This window comes from Marmota monax, unplaced genomic scaffold (assembly GCF_021218885.2).
Source record: "Marmota monax isolate L192 unplaced genomic scaffold, Marmota_monax_Labrador192_F-V1.1 WCK01_AAM20220418_F8-fsc00041, whole genome shotgun sequence".
In the NCBI taxonomy this organism is placed as follows: Eukaryota; Metazoa; Chordata; class Mammalia; order Rodentia; family Sciuridae; genus Marmota; species Marmota monax.
In genome coordinates, this window is record NW_026695238.1 from 11,321,161 (window position 1) to 11,334,753 (window position 13,593).

A 13,593-nucleotide genomic window follows, 5' to 3' on the forward strand; every position below is an offset into this window, starting at 1 on the left:
GTAGGCTGCTGGAGGCAAAGAGAGGTGGGCAGAGTCCACAGACTCTAAATGTCTCTGTCTCCAGCAGAGGACATGAACCCTGCCAGCAGCCTGCATCATTTGCATTTTGTCCTCAGCCTGACCCTGAAGCCTCCTAGATGTGGAAGTGGCTCAGGGCACACAGACGTTTCCTAAGATGGTCAGTAAAACTGCCCCCAGAGGGAATTTTGTGGTTAGCTCTTTTGGGGAAACTGGGCTGAATCTAGACTCTTGGTCTCCTACTCCTAGTGTCTCCCAGTCCCCCTTCCCAGTGGTGTGAACAGTGCCATTGCTCACGGATACCCTGGCCTGAACAGGCACCATTCATTCTTCTGCACAACCCTCGAGGCTGGAGTTCTGCTAAACTTGACCCAAACATAATTGTCTGGGTTCCTTTTTATCCTTCGCATTGTGTCTATGCACATTCTACTTCTCCTTATCCCAGTCCCCCAAACCCACCAAGCGTGACCCCCCTGGGCCCCAATTCCCTAAGAAATTACCTCCAGAACTACCAGATTAACTCTCTTTAAATATCACTTTTGTAAAACAAACACCTATTTCTTTAAAAAAAAGTCCTGTTTCTTCAATTTTGCTGCAGAATGGTGATGAAACAGGACATTTAGTTATTTGACAAAAATTTGATGGGCCAATGGGTGGTATCAGAAGCTGGGCCTGAAGATCATGGACTGTATGGGTGATCAGAACCAACGGGAGTGTTTATACCCAGGGGGAGCACCAATGTTTCCTTCTGTAGAATACAACTCAACCATGCTAAATTTCTTTTTAATTTTCGTTTTTCTTCCTTAAGGAAACAGCTTCTACAAATGCAGAATTTTCTAACTATTTTTCATCATGTGACTATCCAGCTGTCACACACAGTGAAAGCACTTCTTAGCTTTTTGGAAGTGTTGACACCTTTGTCCCTGAACAATTCCGACTATTAAGAATGTTTTAGAAGGATGACTTGGCTTCTGAAAAATCCACACAATGTGTATGATGGAACCCATTAATTGAATTTCCTTTGTTAGTTACATGTCATTAAAAAGATATGAGCTTGGATGAAATTTTACAGGGTAATTAAATACTGAGGGACATCTAGTCTATCATTCTCCTGATAGATCTGAAACAAATTTAAGTCAGTTTAAAGGGGTCAGTCATGGCAAAGAAATGCTCTTGTAACTTCAAAGAGCTGATCAGATGTCATATTAAGGTCAAATTCTGCCTCTGGGAAGCTGAAGTGTTTTCAGCCTGTTGCCCTTGATAAATCCGAATTTATGGTGGATTTAATTAACATGACATTAAAAAAAAAAGAAGGCTGGTTGGGGTGTTGATTTTGCTCCAACAATCCTTTCCTTACATCAATCCTATTTATAGACTTGGTTCCACTACATTCCAAATAGCAAATCTTTAGTCTGTGAGGTAAAGCATGGATTGAAAATGTCCAGCTATTGTGGAAGAGAACACTTTCAAAGCAGAGGAAATTCTAACTGATATTCCACACATGGCACGCCACGTTTCCCTCCGTCTTAAGTTGTATTTTAATAAGTTTGGCCTGTGTATAAAGATCATTTATTTGGAATTAGCTAATATTTATTGAGAATCAGCCATATGCCAAGATCTTACACAAATCTTTTTGTTTGTAAACATCATACTAACCCTAAAGAATTAGTCAGAGAAGTTTACATCCCTGCCTAAGACCACACGGTAAGTAGGATCTACTTCAGATTTAGATTCCAAGCTCACCCCTTTTTTGTGGGGGGGAGTTCCAGGGATTAAACTCCGGGGCACTCTACCACTGGTCACACCCCAGCCCTATTTTGTATTTTATTTAGAGACAGGGTCTCACTGAGTTGCTTAGCACCTAGCTGCTGCTGAGTCTGACTCTGAACTCTCGATCCTCCTGCCTCAGCCTCCCAAGCTGCTGGGATTACAGGCTTGTGCCACCTCGTCCACCACCATCCCTTCTTAATTGTTTTTTTAACACAATGTCACACTGCCTCCTTAGAGACAGCAGATTTTGATTTATTATAAAGAGACTATAAGGATCTTTCACTTAGTGTTTAACAAATTTAAAAAAAATAATAGCATATACTATTTTACCACATTTAGTGAAAATCCATTTGAATCCGTTTACCACTGGTGGTTCTGATTGTGTCATATGAAAAAGCAGGGCGCCAGGCAGAGTCTATACGGGATACAATTCAAAGACTATCCAGGGAGAGTGCTAGTACCCTCTCCCCACCAGTATCTCTTCTCCATTTTTCTCCAATATTTTTTTTCACTTTAAATGCATTATTTCAGATAATCACATTGCACACATTAAAACTCACTCTGTATCTCCATGCTCATTAAATTAGAGTTGACATAGAGATTATCTCACATTCCAACTTGGATGGATTGAAAGTGTCTGCTTAGAGCTCCAAAATGAGCAGACTTCTGAGGTCATACCGGGTTCAATTGACTGAATTAGCAAAGTCAGGTTATAGGAGGGCCAACAATTGTATTATTAGTGACCAGGTTTTATTGGTCACCACTAGTTCAGGCTATGCAATCCCTAGAAACTCAGTATGAATGTATCTGGCGACTTTCCCAGCTTTTAAAAGAAGGTGAGAAAGAAGAGCAGGGATAATTCTGAAGCCAGAGCCAGGACGACCGTATAACTTATCTTGCATACCAGAGCCTGTCAGAGAGCAAAGGGACATCTATTAGTGAAATGCCAGGAAAATATACGTAAACCCTCACTGTGGTTAGTGGAGTTTTCATAGCTGTGACCAAAATAAGCAACAAGAACAACGTAGAGGAGTTATTTTGGCTCACAGTTCATAAGTTGTGTTCATGGTGGACCAAATCTGTTATTCTGGGCCAGAGGTGTGGCAGAACATCATGGTGAAAGGGCGTGGTAGAGGAAAGCTGTTTAGCTCAGGACTGCGGGGCAGCAGAGAGAGGAGAGGGAAGGGGTGTCAGGGAAGATGAACCCTTAGGGAATGTCCTCAGTGACCTACCTCCTCCAGCAGGGCCCTACCTAGTAACCACCCAGTCAGTCCATTCCACTAGGATAGACTGATTAGGTTACAGCTCTCACAATTCAATCATTTCATCTCTGAACATTCCCATGTTAGCAAATGAGCTTTTGGAGAACACCTCATCTACAAACTATAACAGGCAGTCTCCCAATTTCAAAAACATGTATCAAGTAGCTCATTTTTCAAATAAGTCCAACAAATTCTTTGTCCTGACACTATGGCTTTTTCATAGTTGGGGCTTCCATCGACCACATTCCCTCCTCTGCAAAGAGAAACCTAAGTAATTGTGCTTGGGTAGGACTCCCAGAACCTTAGAGATTCATTATGAAACACAGAAAAGAAATTGATTTGCAGCTTTGCAAAGGCCAATAATCCAACTAATGCATTACCCTCTGGACCCTTGATTTAGTTCCTCTTCCAGTTAATTTAGCAATATGTTAATTCTGATGAGAAGGCTTGATTAGGAAGGAGATGAAGCTATCACTTTAGATGAGTTTGGAAATTACCAATAAATTTCAATTTTTCACATTACTCCGAGTGAAGGGTGACTGACTGTTAAGAGTAGTGATTCCGCTGTGTGGCCCGCTGCTTCTGAGATATAACTGTCCTTCTTTTCAGCTTCTTTTGTACAGAACAAGCATTACAGGTGCATTTCTGTGTATACAGATCTTCACTTCCTTAGTGCTATTATCTTGTTAATCTGTGATTAACAAGATTAAAAATATGGACAAAGGGCTATTGAAATTAATTTGCTGTAATATGTAGTAATAAAATAACTAATGAAGAAATGGAATCATTCGATATTCAGTGTCTTGCTACCAAGGGACTATGTTCTGGTTACCAAGAAGGACAAATCATTGGCAAGTTACTGTTTTGAAGGAGAGGTGAACAATTACAGCCCTCATGACATGTGACCCATGGCAAATTAGTACTAAATAGTCTTTTAAATGAAATTATTATGTCAGCTTCAGAGATTATTTGAAATAAAAGGAAGGTATTATGAATATTTTAAAAATTATCAGACATAAAGGTGTAAAGATCTTCATGGCATTAATTTGTAGCAGTCGTTTATAAATTTGGTTGGATGTCTTGTTCACCCATTGAAATCCTGGCCATCCTTCAGAGCCTAAATTATAACCCACTTTCCTGCCCCTGTCTAAGGTCTCTTTGGCTCTTAGCTTTCAATGATTATTAATTCATACTATTTTGAGATATTACTGTAGAGTCATGTTACATAATTATTAAGCTTATGAATTACAGTTTCACTTTTCACCAAGGAAGCCAGTATTATCTACCAAACCAGATTGTGAATTGGTCAGGTTTGGGAGCAATTTATGATCTATCCTGGTATGTTCCTTCAAGATCTAACAGGGTTTTGAATTTATGTAGGTTGAACTTTATGAAGTTGCCTAAATTGGATCATTTTTGATCTACAAAGAAAGCAATTTCTTATGGAGTAATAGTTGTTCCAGAAATAAATGTGAATGAGTGGGGTTATATTTAAAATTATAAATTCTAATTTGAAAAATAGATTGACTGTATGTGTGTACATAGAAATAGACATATGCCTATCTAATATACACATATACATATCATGAAGTATGTATTTACAGAGTGTGTGCATATATGTAAATATGAAGTAATTTAAAACTGATGATTGAGTTTTGGTTTTAATTGAGGAGATAAGGCATTCAGCTACAAAAACTCTGTTCAGGAGCTTCTAGACATATTTTTTTTTCTTTTAAAAGAAACAGATATAACCACTATTATTCTGGGAAAATAACTGTAATGGAGATAACATTATAAATCACTTGCTTTGTCATTGTGGTGATACCTATATCAATTTTTTATGTGGGATTGCACACTTGTTGATAAAATTATTCTGTAGAATTATATTAGTATGAAGTAATCTTTCTTTTGAGAGTTTATAATAAGCTTACACTGTTCTAAACATGTCAGATCTATTAACTCAATGAATTCTCTCCTCCATCCTGCAAAGTATGTGATATAATTATCTTCATTTTTAAGATGAGAAAACTAAGGCAAGAAGAGGGAAAGTCATTTGCTGAAGCTCAGACAACAGGTAATGATTTAGCATGTTGTCAAATGCAGAGGTCTGGCTTCAATCATTTACAATACCATACAGAATCAGTAAGCTATATTGACCTTAAAAATTAGAATGAATTAAAAATCCTTTATTTTCCAAGATGCACAGAATCTGGTGAATACTTGATAATTTGAAGTTATAGAATTGAGAAAATATACCTAAGGCTTGGAAAACTGCAGTTTTAGGTCTCTTATAAGAAAGCCAAAATCATTTTGAAATAGAGTGCATCAGTTTTCAGTATTAAAAACTGGAATTGATAGCATTGACTCTTGATTAGGTAATTTATAAGAGAAGAAAGAATAATAGATCATATATAACACAGATGATTAAGAGCTCTTAATTAATTAGACAGGCTTATTTATTTTTTGTTTGGTACAAATGAATGCATATGTTATGGTTTGGATCTTAAATGGGCCCCAAAGGCCATGTGTTGGAGTCTTGGTCACAAGTCTGTGGTGCTATTGGGAGGTGGTGGAGCTCTCAGCGGGGCCTAGTGGAAGGAACTTATGTCTTGGTGGATGAGGAAGGGGCCATTGGGACTCCAACCCCACCCCCTACCTCTGTTTCTCTGTTTCTCTCTTTGTCTATCTCTGCTTCCTGGTTACCCTGAGGTGAGAAGCCTCCTCCACCATGACTCCTGCATATTGGTGTATCTCATCAGATGCACAAAAGCAACAGAGCCAAGTGACCATGGATGGAAACCTCTGAAATTGTGAGCCAAAATAAGTCTTTCCTTCTTTTAAGTTATTTATCTTAGGTATTTGTTACAGCTATGGAAAACTGACTAATACAGTCTGCAAATAGTTTTTTAATGCTACTTTCTAATATGATCATATGTTTCCTAGTGCAGATATTTATTAATTTCTTAATACTTTAAAACAAGGAAGTCATACAAGCAGAGATGAATAATATTTCTTAACTGGGCATAATAGTCAACAAATTGATACATACATAATATGTGTGATAGATGTACACATATGCATGTATATAATGTATATTACATACAAAAATGTAATATGCACATATATAATATATAATAATTTATCAACTGAATTTGTCTTTATTTACATTAACAAGATTTTTAAATTAAAATATCTTTCCAATAAATGAAGTAATCTAGTGTGATTTCATTTAATTCTGAATGAGAGGAAGCATTCTCTCCTGGGAATCAGCATCAAATAGTAACAGAAACACTAGGGGGGGCAATCAGGATCTTGAGTTTTTTGGATTGTTTCTGAATCTTAGTGGACTGGCTAGAAATGTGAGGTACTTGAAATAGATGATGTTTGTCATTCAAGTGACAAATTTCTATAAGTATCTTTTAAATTTTATTTGTTTATTATGTTTTCCTTAGTGTATTATGGTTATACGTAACATTGGTGTTCACTTTGACATAATCATACAAGCACAGAAGATAATTTGCTTGATTGTTTGATATCTCTGAAGTTTGTATTCCAGGCAATACAATTCTGCTTATTTATTTATTTTGTAGTTGTAGATGGACAGCATGCCTTTATTTTATTTATTTTTGTATGCGGTGCTATGGATGGAACCCAGTGCCTCACACATGTGAGGCAACTGCTCTGACACTGAGCCCCAGCCCCAGCCCACAATTCTGCTTCTTCAGTAAGATAAGTTAAGCATACCCTGCTTTTAAAGAAAACATCAAAAGGAAAACAGCTATGACATTTTCGTAAATACAAACTTGTGAGTTCAATACAATAAATTAAGTCATTCAAACCTGTGAAGACTCCTCCTGCCCCAAGGAGACCCAAGAAGCTGTTATCCATGCATAAACTGGGAAAAGGTACCTTGGGAAGAGGTGTGACGAAGGGGTATGGCAATGCAGGTTTATAATTTTCAAGTTATACTTTTGTGAATTGATTGTTTTGGTCAATTCCATGAATTACATTTTTTTAAGTGTCCTCAGGGATTATTTGGGAAAACAAACCATGGGTCGTTTTGTTGTTTGCTTTGGTTGCTTAGACTTTAGTAAAAGTACTTGAAGGGTCAAGCCCCAATAGCATTCAGGTTCAACTCCTGAGAAGGAAGTGGAGTTGGGCAAGGTTACCTTCTTACAGGCTGTGATGGAGCCACCCAGGCTGCTTCCCAGGCTGCCGCTGCCGCTGCCCTGCTGCGCCTCCGACACTTCATACATCAGTGTTGACTCCGAGTTGCTGTTTGTGTCACAAACACAAAAGAGAACACATTCCAGTGAGTCATCTGTTTAGAAATGCAGAATGAATGAGGCATGATACAATTTATCAAAAATCATCTTTTCTGATTGCATTCAGTACTGCCAGTCCTGCTGCTGAAACTGACATTTCTTTATTGGGCACATTTCTGGGCTAGGCTGGCGCGAATACAAAACTGCAGCCCAAGGCCTTCCACAATGCTTACACGGACACAATCGCATCTGTCCAACTTGCAGTAGTGTTAGCAGCTTTTCTTAAGCATGCAGTTTTAAAACTCAAATAAAGTCTTTTCATGTGTCACTTTAATTTAGCTCTTCTAGTACCAACATGACAAAAAAAAAAAAACAAACAAATAAACAAAAAAAAAAAAACCACTCATTTAAAAAAAAATAAGGGTAAGATGTAATTTTCAATGGGATGCTGAATGGTACCATGAAAGGAGTGTGGACTACAACAAACACAGCCCATCCCTTGACCATCTCTGTGGCTGGAGACTGTCCCTTGAGACTCATACTCCTTCCCCCACACCTATACTCCTTTCCCTGCCACAGTCAACTTTTAGTGGGTTTGACTATGCATAGTATTGCACAAAAATATCAGACTAAAATTTATTTCTACATCTTCGAGATGTGTAAAAGATTAAAATTAATAACAAATCTGTTTTTCATAACATGCCAAGAAATTGAAAATTAAGCCTCATTTTAATACAAAAAGCTCTCTGAGTCATTTAAGACTTCTAATTATTTTCTTCTTTTGAAAATAACACAATTTGGAATTTAAAATGTACTGATATCTCAAGCCATATTGTTGACCACATAGAACATGTAGAATTCATTAAAATACATTTTTGCAATATAATTGAATAGTTCTATAGGTAATTTTCAACCCAAGATGTAGACTTTTTTCCCTCTTGAAATGGATCAGTTAAATAAATAGTATATTTCAACTAACATCTGACTCTCATGTTTCCAGCTCTGAATGAGTCAGTTTTTATCACACTGTGCACCAGTGTAGTCTGTTGAAATTTCTGTTATTAAGTAGTATGAATGACACTTTTAAAATGACTGCTGATGGTGCTGTGGAACAAATCATAGAGTCAGGCAAAAATGCATAGTAGAAATGAGGAAAAATGTATTTTGTTTAAAATTTTCATGTATTATTTTCAAGCAATTGTCACCCTGTGGACTAGAATATATCTAAAGTAGATGAACAGATCACACCCACATCATCCTTGCTAAGGTGGGTGAAAAGGAAAAGAAGAAGGAGAGGTAGAGGGAGAGAAAGCATGAGAGGGAAGAAGGAGATGATGATGGAGAGGAGGGATGGAGGAGGAAGAAGAAAAGAGGAAGGGAAAGAGAGAGGACTTTGGATTATTTTTTCTGGTTCTTGATCTCTAGCTGCTATGTACCTAGCCTTTTGAGGCTCAATCTCTTCATTATAAATGACACATGTAAACTGAAATCTGTATTTCTTTCCTAAATCTGGAAGTCACTTGCAAAATGTACTAAAGCACTGAGTTTTCAGTCCCTGTAATTTCAGGGCTCCCACAATGTGGGGTCCATGACCTTTCCAGCAGCTATTTAAGTGTGACTACAGCTCAAAACCAACTGCAGATGTCCCACCAAGCAGATATCAATATGAGGTTTCAAATTACTAACATGTGGAGGATAGGACTGCAGACTAGACTAATTTGGCGCATGATAACTAGGCTTTCGAGTCAAGGAAAGAATTTATGTTCCTTTTAGGAGTCAGTCAAGCCCCATGGGCAGGAACTCAGGCAGTCAGCTCTGGCTCTTGTTGCTATTGTGTTCCCAGGCACATCTGGTGAGCTAGTGGGTCACTTCTATCCAGAGTTAGGACATTTCTGATGTTTTTTTTTTTTTTTTTTTTTTACAGGGCTAGCAACCCTGGAGTAGGGCACAGGCAAGCTAACAAGTCATGTTTGGGAAGATTGTAGGTTGCTCATCCCTGATCCCATACAGCAGACACAGCACTTCAGCAATCTCTAACTTCTCTGGAGGGGAATCACATTTGACCTAGGCAGAGTTGGTTAGGTCCCAATTCAGTGGATAATGTAAACTTAAAGAAAAGTAGAAGATCAGTCTTGAAAATTACTTAGTTGCCCACTTTGTGACTTTAGATGGAGCACGAGATATATTACTTGTCACCCACCCAAAAGTTGAAGAACTGCTGAACTTATCTAGTAGAAGGAAGAAATGCCAGTTCTACCCACAGAATCCCCCTGTATTACCAACTGGGAGACTCTAGTTGGAAATGAAGGTGCAGATAGGAGTGTGAAAGTTCTGTTGCTTTCTGCAGGGCTCGCTCCATTTATTCCAAATCTAGGCCTGTATAACTTCAATAGATAAACAAAACAATGTATATCCACACTTACCTATTTGCTGTGAGAATTAAATGGGGAAGCAGAGTCACATGACAAGACTAAAATCGGTGTGCTACTTAATGACAAGCCTTCTGCAGCACCACTGCACCAGCATGGAGGGCAAAGGCTTCTTCTCATTTCCAGAAACATTATCTGTCACTTTCCTGATGTTTAGTGCCCTAAAATATGTACAGAGGCTTTTATCTTAAATCATGCTATAGATGTGGAATTTCAAGAGGTGACCTTACAACCTGGCCCAATGATGGAAATGAAAGTTGAGAGTTTTTGCAGAGAAGCTGTCCCTGGTCTCCAGAGAGGTAGAAAGTTCCCTACTCTAGGATGAGGCAGAGTTGTTGGTGACAGGGAAATCAAGCATTTATTAAAATGAACTCAAACTGACATTAAAAGAACGGCAATCAAGATGCAGTACAGCCCTATAACTTGCTACTAATGGGTAAGGAAGCAAATTCTTCCTTAGGACACATTCCTTTGATTTTCACAAGAGTTGACAATATTTACTAAGCACATCCTTTCAGACTCCCTTCATGCTGCAACTGTTAAATGTGTTTCAGCAAGAAGGTAGGTAAAGAGGAGAAGACGACACAAAGGCAGCCCATGAAGTAGTGACTTTAAACCAGTCTTCTATAAAACAGCCTCCCTTATTGAAAAAATGTCATATCTGAATAGAGGAAGTGCTGAGGTGCCACTGTACTGCCCCATCAATAATTCATGCAGGTGAATAAGCAGGTCACTTGCAACAGTGAAGATGGTTCAGGGAGCTTTCAGATTTCCCCAGAGACAGAAGTGCCCAGTAACTGGAAACTGGGTCATTTAAATATCACTACTCAAAATCAAAACTTGTCCCATGAACCAGCATCAGTGGTATTGCTTAGGAGCTCATGACTCAGGTCATTCCCCAAAACTACTGAATCAGAATGTGCATTTTTATATTAAACTCAGGTGATTTATATGGCCACTAAAGTTTGAGAGTCACTTATATGACACATTGAATTGAATGCACATTCTTATTTGCTCTTGGGCCTTTGTTCAAGTTGTTAGTTCTTTTAGGGACATTGTTCCTCCTCCTCCACCTTCCTCTTTGATAATTCCTGCTCTATCCTTTGGGTCTCAGATAATGACTTCTGGTGCCTCTTTCCTCCCCAGTCCCTGTCAAGGTGACTTCTGCTCCTCTTCAATGTACCACCAAAGCCCTGTGCACATGCAAATACATCCCCACTCCACCTCTTTCCAGCCCTCCCCAACCCAAGAAATGAAATAAGTGCTGTCCTTGTATGTTTCAGCAGCAGCCAGAGCCACATGTCCTGTTACAGCATCAGTCAAAAAGCACAAAGATTTGTAGTATTTGTCTCTCCCTTTAGGCTATAAATTCTAGAAGCACAGGGATGCTTTAGGACCTAGGATAGTGCTGTGCAATGATAGATAATCAAAAAACATCTATTAAGGTTTTTATTTTTCTATCTTTCTGAGCATCCTGCTTAACCGCAAAAGATCAGGCACAAACAAGTGTCTGAATCCAATGCTTAATTTGCTGCAGTGTGACAGATGGTGAGATAAGCTGTGGCCTGAGATGATAATTTAAAGAATTTACCAGGAGAGTTCTAATGAAAAAGGATCCTGCTGTTATTATTGCTAAAATGTCAAGTAAACACAGGGTGAAGTTAAACAATTTTAATAGGTTCTTAAAGACAAGCTTCACTCTTATCTTCTCACCCTTAAAGAGTGCTTCTGGTGAAATGTAGTGATTATCTTCCATTTGATTGTCTCAATCCTATCAAGGGTATCTGCCCTTGAGCTTCATACCAAATCTCTTAATCTCAACACTGGAAAAAATTAAAACGCAGATCTGTCTATCAGAAGACATCTTGAACAAAGAATTGAGATATCTTATTAAAATCAATTTCGTAATATACTACAAACAAGAACTTAGAGTATTTTAAAATATGCCTTTGCACAGTTCAAGATGAAATCTTGCTCCAGGGAACGTCTTTATTTTACCCTCATCCAAAGGGATTTACCTGTTAGGTGGAGCTCAGGGGCTTCGGTCCATCTTTCAAAGACTGATTTGTTTTAAAATTCTCATGATGTGTTAGTATCTCCTGTCTTCATGGACTGCCCAGTCTGGGACAGACTCCTGCCTAGACCAAGTTTTAGTTGAGCTCCTGTTAGTTCTCTTCTCAGTTACTCCTGCAATTTGGTCTGCTGAGCCCATTCATCAGTGAATCCTGCTAAGTCAGTTAGCAACTTCCTCATCCCCTGCCCTTGATAGTTTAGTCCTTGGCCTGTCATTAGCAAGAATCTGTTAAGCCCAGATTCCCCCTCCTTACTATCTCCTTTTAGTGATTTTTTTAAATCTGCTGACCCTCTCAGTCTGCCTGTAGGCTGTAAAGCCCACTTGCCCATGTTCTGTGGAGTGGAGCTTAGTTCTACACTGATGTCTGTCTCTCTGTCATAGGAGCTTGCATGAAATCTGTCTTGTCATTGTTAACAAGATCTGGTGCAAAATTTTGATTTTTACACTGTGTACTTTTCTGGTTTCAAATATCTCCCAGGCAAGAAGTTTATATGTCCTTTACTTTTAATTTTTATTCTTTTGCTTCCTTATTCAGACCTTTCTTTTCTGGGTCAGAGATGACATGTCATTTATGCAAATTAAATTTGTTACCAACTTATTGCTGGCTGAAAGACTTACAAAGTTTGTATTAATTTTGTAGGGTTTTAGTAAATGTATCAGGGAGAACAACTAGTCAAACCTTGAAAGTATTTAGAAACCATCATTATATACCCTGATTCAATATTTAAAGGTGGCTGAGTAACTGTAGAATAATTCCAGACTTTTGCTCTCTTACACCAGCAAAATAAAAATAACAATAATAGCAATATTATGAAGTGGCCAGCCTTTTATTTTCTCAAATAAAGCTTTAAAAAGCAACTGATAACAAAACACATTACTCTGTCTGCTTTTACCATAAAGCTTCAAAGAAAGGACATTGAAACAATATAACAAAATTATGTATATAATCTATTAATGATGAATATTCCTTTATAAGAAAAGATAATTGACAAAATTGCTATCAGTTCTGTCCTCAGATCAGTAATGACCTAAGTTGCAGACCTAATCAGTTGCAGACCTAAGTTTGTGAAATGTTTGTAAATGACAATAAAAAATATAAACAGTTCATTCACCATTAGTCATAAAGACAGCAGTCATTCTTAGCAGAACACATGATCTCAAATCAGCTATATTATAATTCAACCTACTAAAAAAAGATGCAAAACAAAGTCATAATAGTTCATTGTTACTTCATTTGGGATATGGTTTGTAAACACCAACAGCTGGTATATTTCCTATTTGGTATATTTCCTATTTTCGACACTAGCTGTGCTGAAATTTTTTATACTGAAAATGATCTTGAGTATTGTTTAATTAAAGCTTTTTTTATTAGGCAACTCTAGATCTATCGGATATAGCCAGTGAAATGTGAAACCACATCTTAAACAGATACTATGGAAATAACTAGATTACAATAGAAAAAACCAGTCAAGTAGTAAACTCCCTAATTTAAGAAAAAGGCTGTACTTTCAAACATAAATGTTATTGGTGATTGTGTACATAATATAACATTCATTACACAATTTTATATATGTCAGATACTGTGCATATATTGCAATATACTCATGCATTGCCTCTAGAAAGGAGGTGACGGCAGATGATGTTATGTTGGGTAAAATCACTACTACATAGATTATTAACTTTTATCTTAGAAAGCTGTCCTACAGTCTTAGTCTTCACCAAGATCCCCCAAAGTAATTTTGATGCTATATCCACTTGTTCAGAAAAAAAGATTA

The 13,593-nt window shown here is 37.7% G+C and overlaps 1 protein-coding gene across 7 annotated transcripts in view; it reads right to left on the minus strand.

Moving 5' to 3' along the window:
• Window positions 1-13,593, minus strand: part of Sphkap (SPHK1 interactor, AKAP domain containing) — a 152,442-nt gene that overhangs the window by 107,111 nt on the left and 31,738 nt on the right. For all 7 annotated transcript variants that reach the window (XM_058577453.1, XM_046439967.2, XM_058577450.1 and 4 more), the window contains one exon: window positions 7,220-7,325. In XM_058577453.1, the coding sequence (XP_058433436.1) occupies window positions 7,220-7,325 (106 nt within the window). The remainder of the gene's footprint in view (window positions 1-7,219; window positions 7,326-13,593) is intronic.